The sequence below is a fragment of the Alternaria arbusti genome (assembly GCF_024043155.1).
Source record: "Alternaria arbusti strain BMP 1465 chromosome Unknown scaffold_6, whole genome shotgun sequence".
In the NCBI taxonomy this organism is placed as follows: domain Eukaryota; kingdom Fungi; phylum Ascomycota; class Dothideomycetes; order Pleosporales; family Pleosporaceae; genus Alternaria; species Alternaria arbusti.
In genome coordinates this window covers 1,369,941-1,384,988 of record NW_026249946.1, presented here as the reverse complement: position 1 = coordinate 1,384,988, position 15,048 = coordinate 1,369,941, and the positions used below count along the sequence as shown (strand labels likewise).

The 15,048-nt window shown below is 52.1% G+C and overlaps 5 protein-coding genes across 5 annotated transcripts; 3 read left to right on the top strand and 2 right to left on the bottom strand.

Annotated features, from left to right (window-relative positions):
* Positions 1 to 716: 716 nt before the first annotated feature.
* On the top strand, positions 717 to 2,810 carry J4E86_005683 (uncharacterized protein; the record flags this gene model as incomplete). The annotated part of the gene is made up of 2 exons (XM_051446216.1): positions 717 to 1,167; positions 1,225 to 2,810. 2 exons carry the CDS (start codon positions 717 to 719, stop codon positions 2,808 to 2,810), a joined length of 2,037 nt encoding a protein of 678 aa, XP_051302983.1.
* A 631-nt stretch (positions 2,811 to 3,441) lies between these two features.
* Positions 3,442 to 6,223, bottom strand: J4E86_005682 (uncharacterized protein; the record flags this gene model as incomplete). The annotated part of the gene is made up of 3 exons (XM_051446215.1): positions 3,442 to 4,343; positions 5,052 to 5,737; positions 5,787 to 6,223. The coding sequence occupies 3 exons, from the start codon at positions 6,221 to 6,223 to the stop codon at positions 3,442 to 3,444; spliced, it is 2,025 nt and encodes a 674-aa protein (XP_051302982.1).
* Positions 6,224 to 7,792: 1,569 nt separating this feature from the next.
* J4E86_005681 (uncharacterized protein) lies at positions 7,793 to 9,188 on the top strand (the record flags this gene model as incomplete). Its single annotated transcript, XM_051446214.1, has 2 exons — positions 7,793 to 8,002; positions 8,076 to 9,188. The coding sequence occupies 2 exons, from the start codon at positions 7,793 to 7,795 to the stop codon at positions 9,186 to 9,188; spliced, it is 1,323 nt and encodes a 440-aa protein (XP_051302981.1).
* Positions 9,189 to 9,266: 78 nt separating this feature from the next.
* On the bottom strand, positions 9,267 to 9,797 carry J4E86_005680 (uncharacterized protein; the record flags this gene model as incomplete). The annotated part of the gene is made up of 2 exons (XM_051446213.1): positions 9,267 to 9,412; positions 9,458 to 9,797. The coding sequence occupies 2 exons, from the start codon at positions 9,795 to 9,797 to the stop codon at positions 9,267 to 9,269; spliced, it is 486 nt and encodes a 161-aa protein (XP_051302980.1).
* Positions 9,798 to 12,587: 2,790 nt separating this feature from the next.
* On the top strand, positions 12,588 to 14,379 carry J4E86_005679 (uncharacterized protein; the record flags this gene model as incomplete). The annotated part of the gene is made up of 2 exons (XM_051446212.1): positions 12,588 to 14,157; positions 14,207 to 14,379. 2 exons carry the CDS (start codon positions 12,588 to 12,590, stop codon positions 14,377 to 14,379), a joined length of 1,743 nt encoding a protein of 580 aa, XP_051302979.1.
* Positions 14,380 to 15,048: the final 669 nt, after the last annotated feature.

The window sequence follows — 15,048 nt, the reverse complement described above, 5'->3', positions numbered from 1 at the left end:
ACGTCGCACCTCATCACCACAATGTGCCATTCGGCCTACACTACTTCAGTCACTCGTCGCTCAGAATTCACCACCATTTCCGAAACCAAAGCCTTCACCCAAGGCTTCGCTTGCTAGACCCCCGCATCCCCTCAGACATCCAGCTCTTGCGACAGCGCCCGCTGTTCAGTAGCTGTATCATCAGAGTGCTTCGCGGACGGTCTTCTACCACGGTCTTGTTTCGGTGATTCTGCAGTTGACAGTGACTGGAGCCCGCTCTAGTCTGCACCTGGCAGCTTTTCGACCACTTGACACTGCTCGAATCCTACTTCCACTTGCGACTCGTCAAACCCTACCAACCTCCTACGTATACGTTCCGCCTTCGAAACCTACCCTCTCCCAGCTCTTCAGACCGTTAGACCGCTTCCGTCACACCACGATCACACACGATCAGGCCACTTGACGGAGGAGATTTCGCGATCGAGGAAAAGATCCCAACAAGGGAACAGCGTCTCGAATTATACGTCAGAGGTCACAGGGTTGTCCTCTACGGTTTGTCCCATCGGTTAAGTTCTCGGTCACCCCACGACCACCCGATCACGCTCTGCGCCACCCCTCCAGGTCTACCTAACGGTCAGCACTTCGAGACGTAACGACAAAGCCTAGTCCCATCTCCGCTCACTCCTTATTGTCTACCTTTCCTTACCAGGCCCCGTCCTGTATACCCCTCCTTCACCATGAGTCTTGCCATTCCTCTCCCTAGCCACGGCTACATGGCTGAGACCCACCCTTATGCTGCTCCCCTTTCTTCTTCCGCTTCCTCTTCCACCTCCTCAGTATTCTCAGACGCTGCGTCACAAGCGTCAAGCGCAAGCTCCACATCGTCTCACTCAAACTGGGACTCAGAAGAATGGAGTCGCAATCAAGTGGCACCGCCGACAATTGTCGACCCTGCGAGCTTGTCAGCTTTTCAGCCCATCAGCCGAGTTAGCACATATCCTCAGTACCAGTCTACGGTGTGCCGAGAGCCTGCACAGGAGAGATTACCTTCCCTGCGCACTGAGCTGTTGGCACCTCTGGAGCAGCGGCAGAATCCTCGCCGATCGTCGACCACTGTCAACCAGAAGCCCCCACCTCAATTGGTACGGCAATCCGACCGAAAGGTCAACTTCGTCGATTGCCTCGTCGGTTAGTACACGTTTTATCCCTGGACCATGGTTCCCCCGCTGATTATTCCTCCTTAAGATTCCGCTACTCAGATGGTCGAGGTTATCTGGCAACTTTCAGAGCCCAAGAGCCGTTGTGAGAATGCTTCTGGACGTGGAGTGCTTCCTCTCCGCATGTTCATCCAGGAGACCCTCCGTCGCTCTCGCACCAGCTACTCTACTCTCCAAGTTGCCTTGTACTATTTGATCTTGATCAAGCCTCACCTGCCCAAGCACGACTTCACCATGTCCCAGCCTGAAGACGCATCTCTTCGTGCGCTGCAATGTGGTCGTCGCATGTTCCTTGCTGCGCTTATCCTCGCATCCAAGTACCTACAGGACCGCAACTACTCGGCTCGCGCATGGAGCAAGATCTCTGGTCTCAAGGTTTGCGAAATCAACACCAACGAGATGGCTTTCCTCGAAGCTGTCAACTGGAAACTGCACATCGTTGATTCGGTATGGGAGAAGTGGCAAGAAGTTGTCCTGCGACACACGCCTACCCTTCCCCCGCCATCACCTGGCGCTAGCATCCCCAACACTTGGAAAGATGTCATTCCTATTTTGACACCTGAGTTGGATATCGTCCAGCTGGCTCCCAAGAAGTCAGCAAACGCTCCTGTACGTCCTCCCCTGAGGCCTCAGTTGAACGCGTCGCCCTACCGCTGCCCATCGATGGATGGCTACGGATCGCAAGAGAGCACACCAACTCCATCTCGCTATCAAGTGCCTCGCTTCCTGGAGCCGAAGCCTGATCTTCCCCACACTCCGTCACTGCCATCCCTGGCTCGCTTGGGTCCACTACCAACCCCATCCTTGACCCCGCAATCCATCACCAGCAACACTCCTGCAGCGAGTGCCATGGCTTTCGGATCGCGCCGCCCATCGATGTGCACGGCAATGCAACAGGCACAGTGCTCCTCACTGGCACGCACCTGTGTAGACCAGTTCAATCCAAGTATCAGGAACGGACTGGAAGCTTACCACTTCCCAAGCCGACGACCTTCCCTGGCTCCTTCCAACTCATCTCTATCGTCCTCTCCAGAGTCAATGATCTCGGACAACTCGCGCGCTTCTCGTGCTTCATCAATCTCGTCGGTCTCGTCTGCCGGCTGGGCGCCAAACCAAAGCCAGGCCAGCTTGGCTCGGTTGGCGACCTGCCGCAGCGCGAAGCTCCCGTACCCGGTTTTGTCGAAATGCAAGGAGCAGTACGAGTATGCTCCAAGTGAGCCCATGTCCTCTCCCGATCTGGATAGCTTCCACATTGATGATTCGGATTCGTCGCCAGGCAAGGTCGACAGCCCTGCGTGCGTCACTCCTGCAAGCCGCAAGCGTGGAAGGTCTTCGGTCGATCTCCAGCAGAATGTGCGCCATTTGCTTCACAGCACTCGCTCCGCATTCGACCTCCGCGGTCAGAAGCCTGTGCTCCCTGATAGATCAGTGTCGCACTCATTCGCCCTCTCGCGCAGTGAACCAAAGGGGCTGCAGTCTCCTAAGAACACTGTTCCTTACTGCTCTCGTCTTCCTATCCAGAAAGACTTTGGCAAGAAGAGGTCGTGCTGCAGCACCGAGGTCGCGCAAGCCTACCGCCCACAAGGCCCAGGCATGTGGGCTGGCATCCTCTAAACATGACAAAATCGTCATCACAGTATTGAAAGCCCAAAGAAGGCTAAAGAACAAAGAAAGAGAAGGAAGTATCAACGCAACTATTCACTGTTCGTATTTCACACACACAGTCACACTCTACATTACCGTGTATATTTTCCTTCACCACCTCCGAACCTACCACGTGTGTATTCTCCTTTGGGCGTCACAACAGATCTCATTTGCTACTTAGCTCCAGTATACCTATTTGGGTTACTTTTGGCGTTTTCAACCTTACTACCAACTGGCGTTTATATCTTTTCAAGGACAGCTCGGTTTGAGCGAAAGGTGGGGGAAATACCTTGATCACAGGCAGGTGCATTAGCATGGGTTCAACAGGATCAGGCGTAGTTTGTGTTCGCACGCACATGCGCCCCTTTAGTCGGGATGGATGTACGTTTACGCTACGGCGACGGTTGACGTGCTGTGGTATGGTTTATATCCAGTGAGTAGGTAGTGAGTAGTAAGCAGATGTTGATGATTCTAAACCTTCCCTCGCTGTTTGTGTATATGTGATGTGGTGGTGTGGTTTGCTTTCTCATGCTTTGAGTGTCTATGCTGACTGTACTGTAGGCCTTTGTATCATATGCCTCAACTTGAAATTGGATGACCCTCACCAGATCTTCCTAGTATCATTAACGTGCACCTCCTCCCCACCCTTCTCCCCAGCTTTCCCCATAGCCCTAGCAACCGTAACGCTTTCCCTCAACGCCTTCCCCAACACACCCCTCACTCCACCTTCCTCCAGCACCATAACCCCCGCAATCGTACACCCCTCCGGACTCGTTCCCATATCCCTCAGCTCGCCCGGCTGTATCCCACTCTGAAGCATCTCCGCACTGCCCCTCATACTCTGGTAGATCTGCTCCTGAGCTACTTTGCGGGGTAACCCAACAGCAACGGCAGCGTCGATGAGGCTGTCGACGATGATGGCCCAGAATGCGGGTGTGGAACCTGAGACGGCTGTTGTGGCGGGCATGAGGGCGGCTGGTATGGACATGGGTTTGCCGATTTGCGTGAAGACAGCTGTTGCTATATCTTTGAAATGAGGTGGGAAGGTGGGTGAAGGATGATCTTCAATAGCAGTCAAAGACTGCGAGACAAGCGCCGCCACATTCGGTAGTGTACGTAGAACCCAAGCTCCTCTCGTATCTTGATCCCGAATACCCTCCCAAACCTCCCACTCCGCATCAATGAGTCTTTCAATTGCATCGCGCGTCCAGCCTGCTACTATGCTGATGAGCAGTTTCCCCCGTAATGCCTCTATAATCGCGATATCGCTTAATGTGGCTTCTACTTGGGACGGGTCGACGCCCAGGATGATCACGTGCGAGCTCTTGACGGCGGATACGTTGTCGTCTCGCGCGATTTGCACGTTTTCGTACCGCGGGAAAACGGATTTGAGGCGTCTTTCGGAGGATTCGCTTGACACGCAAGCGATGAATTGGGTGATGCCGCAGAAGGAGTCTGGAGGGGCGTTCAAGAGGCTTTGGAGGATGGAGGTGCCGAGATTGCCTGATCGATGGTGGTTCAGAGGTCTTGTTCGAGACATGTCATTGTTCTTCGTGGGGGGGCACTTACCGCATCCCAGCATGCATAGTGTTTTGTCTGACATTGTCGCTTGCGAAAGTGTTGTTGCCTGTGGCTTGGGAAACGTTGTTTGTCGTAACTCTGTTGTACGACTCCGGATTTTAATACCCTGACCTTTTCAAAAGAGCTTCAAACTCTTCAGCGTACTTGACTAGTGATATCTCTACTCTGCGCATTGGATCTGATGGCTTCGTTTGATGGTTTCGGGAAGGAAGCCGGCCCCCACTCTTTTCCGCGCAGTTGTCAGCGGGGAAAGCCACTACGGAGACCCACATGCGTGCCTACATCTCTTCTGCATCCTAATGGACCCTTGACAAAAATAACACGCAGACACCGACAGTAGCCGCTTATTCACAACAAAGCAGTCGTTGTATTTGACTATGACTATGACTACGACACCTAGAACATGACGGATACTTCATGCGCATCCTGCGATCATGCATCGTACAAGCCCCGCTACTCTCATACAACTTGACCACTCTTCACTTCCTACGCGTAGCCTCGCAACCCTCTATCACGCCCAGAAGAACCTCCTCCTAACTTCTCTCTTCAACGCCGTAAACTCATCCTTAGTCCTTAATACGGCATCACGATTCTCTACTGCCCTCCGAAGCAAATACCCTACACACTCGCCCATACTACCCCAAGTAGTGCATTTCAACACCTCAGGCTTCTTGCCACCTGCCCCCTTCTCCGCTAACAAGGAAAAGCTGACTTCATCTGACATGCCGTGAAGCTGTCCGTAAGCGACGGGAACAGTAGGCAGACCGGCTTCCGAGCGCTGTCGGTGGAGCTTGTGGGCCGAGAGCACGCTTTCGCGGTTGTGAGAAGCGAGGAAGAGGTTCACAGAAGGGAACCGGCGGGCAGATGGTCCAGATGCCCCAAAGCTGCCGATCTGCTGACGAAGCGCACCCTGTGCTATCGTATTGTAGGCATTATCTGTATCTTCTTTGGTGTCATGGATCAAGGAGCGGTTGTCGGAGAGGATGTATGCACCACGCACGAGCTTGAGACCAAGAGTAAACCCGTGTATTTCTGCCTCGGCCATATGGTGTGCGAGAACTGTGGGAGTGTTTTTGAGGTAGGCTTGATATGTGTTGTAGATGACAGCTTTACCATTGCGGTTGAACTTGCGCATTAGTTCGAGTGTCGTGCGAGCGATGCCCGCTTGCCAGTGCTGAGACTCAGCGTCGATGATAATCTGGACATTGCGTGCTTTACATTGGGTCGCTATCTCATCCAGGGCGTCAAGCATCTGCTGGGATGGAAGCTCGCCTTTACTGAATGCTGATGAGACGGCTGGACCACCGCCTGTCGTTCTAGAAGATGTCAGTGATACATTCAGTAAGTCATCGTAATTATACCTACTTCAGAGCTAAGATGTCTCCCTCGGAGATGAGATCAAGTGTTCCTAGTGTGCCTACCCTCCATGCCTCGACGTCTGCATCATGCGCTATACTAGTCTTTTCATCGACAAAGCTATCCGAGGTATGATGGTTTGCAGACTTGGTTTTGTGATCAAACACCATCTCCTTCGCATACGTCAAGATCACCCCTTTGAATCCCAAATCCTTCAGCTGCTTTACACAAGCTCGCGTCTCTTGTTGTGTTTCTCCGGCGCAAAACTGATTATATAGGGTTCTCTTCAAAATAGCCTTCAATACAGGGTTTCGATCTATATTGAACAACAGGCTTCGATTCGGTTTCGAGAAGAAGGAGAGCAGGTTGAGTGATGGTATCAGAAGGAACTTGTTAGACGATATTGTGGCGACGAAGAGCGAACGGAGCAACATGTGCGTCGGCATTGCTGATAGCGGGTATTGTGTGGGTGACGGTTTTGATATTTGTGTAGCCGAAGCCTTCATCCGTGGCAGTGCAGTTGTAGAGCTGAGACGTGTCTCGAACGTGTTGAAGCCATTGATGAGACATTTCCTGCTCGCTACTGCTCGCAGAGTTGATCTAGTAAGCCGTTGATGAAGCATCATGAATCCAATGTGAGGTGGCGAGACTAAGGAAGCCAGCCAAAGATGGAAGAGTGTTTCAAGATAGACGATTGAAGCTGATATGTAGAGTGCTCCTACAACTCTACCTCTTCATCGCCTCCCTTATCTCAAACCGAAATCCTACCATATGATGCACGACCCCGCTCCACGTCTCGAACGTGGGGCATCGCCATGCTCGTGACTATCGCGTCCAGGTCCATAGCTCGGACGTGCAGCCGAATCGCGTGGAAAGTCCGGATGTGGTCGGCACTACCAATAGTATAATGCAAGAGGCGAAGTGATAAGCAGAACGAGACCAATGGTAATTATGACCGAACGCGACATCCCTCTGGAAGTAGGCCAATGCGGGGTTGATTGTCGATGCGGCTTGGATCGGGTTATGCATGACGATGTCGGCGTAATATAAGAGCGAAGCTACCTTTTGAGTATTACGTTTGTGAACACTCGTATACTCCGCCCGTATAGCGCAAGGAGGTATGAATCGTCTCGATACATGATCTCGTTGCAGCGTTGAGAAAATATGTCGGAACAAAGCGCACGTCTTCCACCTAGTTGGGAAAGTATGTTGGCGAAGCGTCTTGACAGAAGAGGAACGAGGCTGGCAAGTGCTCGATCATACTATGCATTCATGTAGCAACTTTCTTATCAAGCTTATCGTTGGCCGTATATGGTGTGCATAGAGCTTCCATATGTAGGACACAGCTTCGTTGCGATGAACAGCGGTCGCTGTCGGAATGAGTTCAAGAACTATGTCCCAGACATATATAGCAAGAACATCCTGTCTAAGAGTGCTCTTTTGACTACATTTCTGGCATGCGGTTAGAAGATAATATCCAATGTACGAAGAAGGACTTGCTGGAGGCTGTCCATCTGGGACCTGTCGCTGACCGCGCGACTTCGGTCACAGGCATCACGGATATGCTCGGTCGTCATAATGCCAGCGAGTCGACTTATCATCCATGCCAGAAGAGGGCATGAAATACGGTTGGGTAATACCAGTCTCGCCTTCGAAGTGTCGGGAGGCCATCCGACCTTGCAGGAAGGGGGAAGACACGGACCAAACAGCGTCAGACATTCTATGGGGACGACCTTATCGATAACACTAGCGTGCATTGGGCAAGTCAGGAGCAAGCATCACAACACGACGATAACGCTTGCAACATCTGCGGGGCTCGACAATGCATGCGACAGCGGACATGGTCCCGTATCGACAGTCTGGTGAGACTTTGATCGATGGCGTCGTGTCATGTATGGACTGGACACTCCCGTCGCACGACTGCACCTGTACTTCCAGGGTGTCATGACATACTGTGACGCCCCAAGGTGTTTGTCCTTGCATTCGTACTTCACATCTTTCCCGGCTTTATCACCATGAATGTTTCTAAAAGCGACGCTATAGCTATCATTGGGGGAGGCGCGTTCGGTCTCTCCACGGCTCTTGAGCTCTCCAGGAAAGGCTACACCAACATCACGGTCTTCGAGAAAGATGACGAGATTCCATCCCGATGGTCTGCTGGCAACGACCTGAACAAGATCATGCGAGCGGAATACGAAGACGATTTCTATACAGATCTGGCCGTGGTATGTAGCTGTCTGCACCCCGAGCAATGCTATGCAGCACTGATCGTTCGAGCAATGACTGACATACCAAAAGGAAGCTACCCACGCCTGGCAAACGCCCCTCTACGCGCCTTACTTCCACCGAGTCGGCTATCTTAATGTTGTTTCTGGAGCTGCATCCCAAAAAGCAGTGGGAACGCTACACCGGTTCCAGGCGGCTGCCGAGAAGCACCCGGAGATGAAGCCTTTCTTTCATCATATCTCGGGCCCTCAAGACGTACGTGATGTAGCTGGAGCTTGGCAGTTCACCGGTGACATGCCCGGCTGGAAGGGATACGTGTCCAAGTACGACGGCTATGTGCACTCAGCTAATGCGCTGAGAGGGATTTATCGCGAGGCCAGGAAGAATGGCGTTAGATTCTTCTTGGGTGAGAAAGTCGGTGCGATAGAGAAGATCGTATATGAGGGATTGGACAAAAGCAGAAAGAGCATCGGTGTACGAACTAAGGCCGCGCAATTCCATGCCGCTAAGTTAGTCGTCGTCGCCGTTGGTGCCGCAGCTCACAAGATTGTCCCTGAGATCGGTACCGAAGTGTCCGCGAAATCGTGGTCAGTTGCACACGTCCGCCTTACCGATGACGAGACGGCAGCACTTCGCGGTATCCCAGTAACATACGCCCGCGACCTCGGTTTCTTCTTCGAGCCAGACCCAAAGACGAATCTCCTCAAGATTTGCCCGATGGGAGGTGGTTACATCAACACTAATCCAAGCACCGGGATTTCTGAAGCACCGCAAGAGCTTATGCGCTTCGTGCCGAAAGAGGATGAAGAACAGATGCGCGAACTTCTCCGCCAAACACTGCCCTACCTCGCCGATCGACCTCTGGTAGAAAAGTTTATATGCTGGTTTGCAGACACAGCAGACTCGGACTTCATCTTCGACTACGTGCCGAACACTTCCTCTTCTGTTATGATACTGTCGGGTGACTCCGGTCATGGTTTCAAGATGTTCCCGATCGTCGGAAGGTGGGTGGATAATCTGCTGAACGCACCCGACGGAAAGCAGAGTATTCTGAGGTGGCGTTGGAGAGTGCCAAAGCAGAAGGCCAAGGGAGAGAGCTTTGACCATGATGTGAGCTGGCGGATAGGAACTGTTAGAGAGATTCGCGATGTGCAAGAACAGGGAGCGGTAAAGCCAAAGATGTAGAAATCTCGGCTTATGTGCGCCTCCCGTGAAACTCGTCGTGGTCGTTGCGCGTGGTTCGTATGGTGGTGATGTTAGTCATTAGATGTTCGGATCAATGATCTGGTAGTCGTCCAACGTTGCAAAAGAAAGCCAGTCGGTCCCTTCCATGTCCATAGACTCTGCTACAGCCAATATCTGCTCGGCGGTCAAATCATCACCAAAACCACTCCCTTCATCACTGATTCCTGTATAAGATGATGGCCGCACCGTGTCTTGTGAGTGCGGCAGACCGGCTACAGATTGATAGCCTAGAGGGAATGAGGATGGGCGTTGTATGCTTGGTTCCAGGCCGATAGTGTTAGGTAATGTTGATGGTCGCTCCCTGTTCTCGGAGTACTCCGCCAACATCTCATCAAGCTTGCGGAGCTCCACGTGGCGAAACCCTGCGATGCGATTACCGCTAGACACAATGGTCTTGAAAAAGCTGTAAGCTTTGTCCAGATATGGCTTTTGGCCGTCCATTAGACTATGATCGATAAAGCGCGTCAAAATCAGGACCACAGTTGATACGAAGAGTGCATCAAGATCCCAGGGGAGGAAGGTCTCTGTATCATGGTCAGTCCACGGCATGGCGGAATGGCTGAGCACTATACCTAGTAATCCTTGATCGTGTAGAATTTCTAGAATATCGATGATCTTCTGAGAAGATTCAAGTGACATGCACAGTAGATGGCGTATCTTGCGTGAGGAGACTAGCGGTTGCACCTCTCTTGGTGACCCAAAGACCTTCTTCATACAACAGAAGAGCAACGGCCTCGTCACAACAACGATTGTCTAGTAGTTCGTTAGAATTGTTAGGTATCGCGAGAGATGTGTATCTTACTTGATAGTAGAGTAGATGTAGATAAGCCGGCATCCTCGAGATTCCGTCAAAGCGCTCGTCCGCATGCAGCGGGAATGAACGTCTGAGTTCTTCCGCTAAGGACGTAAGATCATCTAAAACGGCTTTGATGCTTAAGACAAACTTCTTGCGTAGCCGGCCTTTAGAACCATATACAGCTAGGAGTTTGGTCAGCAATCGCGTATATGAGATGGATGTCGACCCACACACTCCTAGCTATTTCTGCATAGATACGTGCAAGCTTGATCTGCATGTCGAGGGCTGTCACTCTTCGAGCTGAGCCCTCAAAGTCTGGAAGCTGGCAAGTTATATCCTCATCTCGAATCGACTGAGGTAGTCCCATCAAAGATGTCATTTGGCGATCGAGGATATAAACCGTCCACCAGATCTTACGGCATCGCTGAACAAGAGGCTGGCCTAGATTTTCCACAGGCATATCGGTATGCATTCCTTCAATCATCGATATGCGCATGGCTTGACCAATCTAGCAATGTCAGTCAATGTCGACAAGATATCACTGACGCCGTACTGTTACATGTGCTGCATTTCGTGAGTCCAAGGCTTGCATAAATAGCGCTATGCAGCAAAGTATTTCGACTGCCATTAAGGGTTCGCGGCAAAGACGACTGGTATCAGGCAGAAGTTGAACAGCGTAGGTAAAGAAGTCGGCGCCTGGCGGCCGCGGCGTCTGACTCTTCCCTTGGATGAAGGTCTTTCCAAAAGCTAGGATGAGAAGGAAATGTATGTACCACAAGCTGTCTTTCCATGTATCTCTCTCATTATTCGAGTAAAAGGCATGCAAGTTTGTCATAAACTCGTCTTCGTCAAAGAGATGGACAAGCTGGGCGCAGTGAAACTTCACAGCATTGAACAGAAAGATGGCGTAATCGATACTAGGTATGATCGGAGAGTTGGAGTCTGGAAGGCTGCGTGTGCCATTCCAGAGATGTTCGTATGCCGAGCCATCAAATAGCAGTTCGGTGCTAGGTAGCGGTGACTTTCGGATGTGCTCATGCACCAAATTGAGGATTTGTCCGTGGAAAGACCAGTTCGAAGACGTGCCTAGATAAACTACGAAAGCTCTTAGTTGTGATTCATTAAGCGTATACCATGAGCTTACATGGCCGCCCAGAGGATGAAGACATAAACTTGGAGGACTCAATAAGCGGGTTCATCAGATTTGCTTCATCTGGGTCAGGTCTAGGTATGGGTGAATTATCCCTCGTCCCCTCAAAGCTCGATGGGTTCGCCGGTGGACGATCGTCATCCACTGCTGGTGAGCTTCCATCCCTGGCCTGGGCCGTCCTATTGTTAGCCGTCGTTCGTGCTTGTGATGCACCCGGCTCGTATGTTGGATTCTGCTCCAACCGGGCTATCTTCGCCTGGAGATCTGAGAGATATCTGAGCAGCATAAGTATTTGTTCATCCAGATAGTAGTGCTCCTAAGCTACCCTTGAGTCACTAGGATCTTGTTCTCTCTATCATCGAAGATGCAGGTAAGGCTTCGTCTGCCACAATTGGAGCACGGCTGCTGTCCCGAGCATTTGATCTTCTGCCTCCTGCATCGCGAACAACTGCCCGTAGTTGTCAATAGTGCACCACATCGGCACCACGCAAGCTGCGTACGCGTTTGATGATCGTTTAGTCACTCTTCGGTGGTCGTTGGAGGATGCCATCGTGCTTGCCGAGGCTATTCACAAATCGGATGGACACCTGGGCAGTTTAACGAGGTTGTCGGTAACGACGCGGAAGTAACGCTTGTAAGCTCGCATGCAGAAGCTCTGCAGTCATGAGCCAGAGACATCGACGGCCGATTCCGGCTAGATACCACCTGGGCACTAATGCGGGGACTGATAGGGAGCTGATGTCATCGCTTGGCACCTGCCATCGTGTGTGTGAGTGGGCATCTCTGGTCCTCACCAGAGTTGAGTTTTCTCACGCATACCTTCCGCAATCGCAACGTAGTCTGTGATGTGGCCGCGACTCTGAAATGACGCGTCGACGTAACGACGCCCTACGCGTTCCCCTGGATGATCAATCTAAGCGGCTGGGTTAGCGCCTCGCACACTGAGCCGTGCGTCGGGTGCGCTTCCGTCCCTCACACACAAGCGTTCTTCATCGAGCGTCCCAACCACCGCTTTACAGATTGACCCATCGGAGCTCTTAGCACCGTTGGGAAAGGATTTATGGTTGAGAATGGAGAGGCGATGTTATCTGGGTGTGAAGGTCTTGTCCGGTTCAGTGCCCTGGCCGCAATGCCACTTACGCGACCATATGTCGGGAGGCCTCCCGATCAATTTGCGCAGCGATGGCATGGCATTGTGAGCTTATCAGCCAACCACAAGTCGCCGTGCTGTTTGTCGCAAACGGGTATTCGCGGGCATGAGAGTCACAGCGATATCGCTAGGCATAGTGTGTGTCGTCGGAATGCATTGCCGTTGCGAAGTACTATCGTGGAGAGGCAGGTATAGAAGGTAGATCCACGACAGAGTGCTCATCATACCTCTCTCTGCCCCACCATGTCGACCACCCGAAGCCTCGCACGGCTCTCTGAGAACACAAGGCGGCCTCTGACCAATGTATCGAGATTCCGCCGCCCCCAATGCCAGCTACGTACAAAAGCCACAGTACCATTCCGGCTACCTGATGCACGCAACGAGCCAAATCCGACTTACGAGAGAGGCTCTCCGGAGCGCACCCAGCTGGAGGTGACCCTAAAGCGCATGAAGTCGCAGATTCCCCTTCAAAGCGAGATTCACTTCAATGGCAAATCGCAACAAGTTTCTAGATCTTGGGATCAGCCATTGCCCGCGGACCACCAGACTACCTTCACCAATTACCCACTCGCAAGCAAAGAGCAGGTCTCAATAGCCATCGAGTCGGCCCTCAAAGCTAAGAAGTCATGGGAGAATACGGCTTTTGTTGATCGAGCGGCAATCTTTCTCAAAGCCGCGGAGCTAGTAGCGACCAAGTACCGGTATGAGCTCATTGCGGCAACCATGCTTGGCCAAGGGAAGAACATTTGGCAAGGCGAAGTAGATGCCGCTGCTGAGCTGGCGGACTTCTTCCGGCTGAACTGTAACTACGCGGCGGAGATCATGGGAAAACAACCCGAGCGAGGTACAGACGGGATGTGGTCCCGCATGGACTACCGCCCAGTGGAAGGGTTCGTCTACGCTGTCTCGCCGTTCAACTTTACAGCTATCGGCGGTAACCTGATCTCGGGCCCTGCCATCATGGGAAATGTGGTACTCTGGAAGCCGTCGCCTTCGAATATCTACGCGAGCACCCTCGTGTACAAAGTTTTGCTTGAAGCTGGTCTGCCACCTGATGTCATTCAGTTCGTGCCCGGAGAGCCCGAAGAGATCAACGATGTCGTGCTTAACCACCGAGACTTCGCAGGGCTTAACTTCGTAGGTTCCTCAGACGTCTTTAGGTCTCTCTGTGCTCGTATCGGTCAGGGTATTGGGAACAACACGTATCGCGAATTTCCACGAATGGTAGGAGAGACAAGTGGCAAGAACTTCACTCTCCTTCATCCAACGGCGGATGTCCAATCTGCGGTGAAGCACGTCGTTCGCGCTTCGTTCGAGTACCAGGGTCAAAAGTGTTCGGCAACGTCTCGCGTGTACCTTCCAGAGTCTCGATCGAAGGAGTTCATCGACACGTTGGTCGATGATGTGAAGGGTATTACTCAGGGTAATCCACACGAAGATCTCGCCACCTTCATGGGCCCAGTCATTCACCGTCATTCATTCGAAAAGATCAAGACTGTCATCGACGAAAGCAATCAGGATTCTTCGCTCAAACTCCTGGTTGGCGGTACCTATGATGACTCTGAAGGCTTTTACATCAAGCCAACCGTCTATCTCGCAGACTCGCCAGACCACAAGCTCTTCAACTATGAGATCTTCGGTCCTGTACTCGCAATATACGTCTACCCTGATGCGGAGTGGAACCACATTTTAGAGAAGGTTGATCAAGCTGGTGGTAATTTCGCGCTCACAGGTGCTGTTTTCGCCAACTCCCGTACCGCTATACGTGAGGCAGAAGACGCGCTCCGCTATTCTGCGGGCAACTTCTACATCAGTGAGTCTTACCGGAATGGCGATCAGCGCGGAAGCTAACGAGCCATCAGACTGCAAGACCACCGCCGCGCTCATCGGCCAGCAGAGCTTCGGCGGAAGTCGCGCAAGTGGAACCAACGATAAGGCAGGCTCTTCGAACCCAATGTTTCGCTTCGTTTCTCCACGGCAGATCAAGGAGGAGTTTTTCCCGGTCGTTGACTACCGTTATCCTTCAAACAACTGATTTGCATGCCGCTGGTGTCAGAAACTGTGACAAGGGTTTGCAGGCGGAGGTCTTCCATTGCCGGAAAGCATGCTTCCAGTAGGGTTTTTTAGCAGTTCAGGCGTGCGATTTCGAATGCGCTTTCTCTCGTCGCGGGATAGACTTTCCATAGCAACACCGTACGTACCTTCCTTACACATCTTACAGTGAGGTGATGCTGCGACGCGTGCGCCTGGTGGCTGCGTGCTGAAGGCGCATGATGACTAAGCAGACCCACTTTGCGTTGGACGCGTCACGATCAGTCGCGCCGTAGCCAGCACTACAAACCTCAGTTTCAAAGCGATTTAGCGATCGATCATCCAGTTGCCATTACTCAATATTGTACACAGCTACGCGTACAGCGTCGACGAACGTTGGCCAGAGGACGACACGGTGCGACCGCAGTCATCCCGGAAAACGCGTTACTTCCTACACAACTTTGGTTTTTGCGACGCAAGACGCCCTTTCTTCACCATGTTCCTGCTTCAAAGGTCGGGCGCATTATCTGAGGTTGGGTCACAAGAGAACGGAGTCGCTTTGGCACAGCATAGTACGTGTGAAAGACGGGCGTTCACGTCTGCTTGTTACCATGGAGATGTTCTAGTGGATACGATATCTCCTGACTAGGATAACTCATCTCGCTGTTGGGCG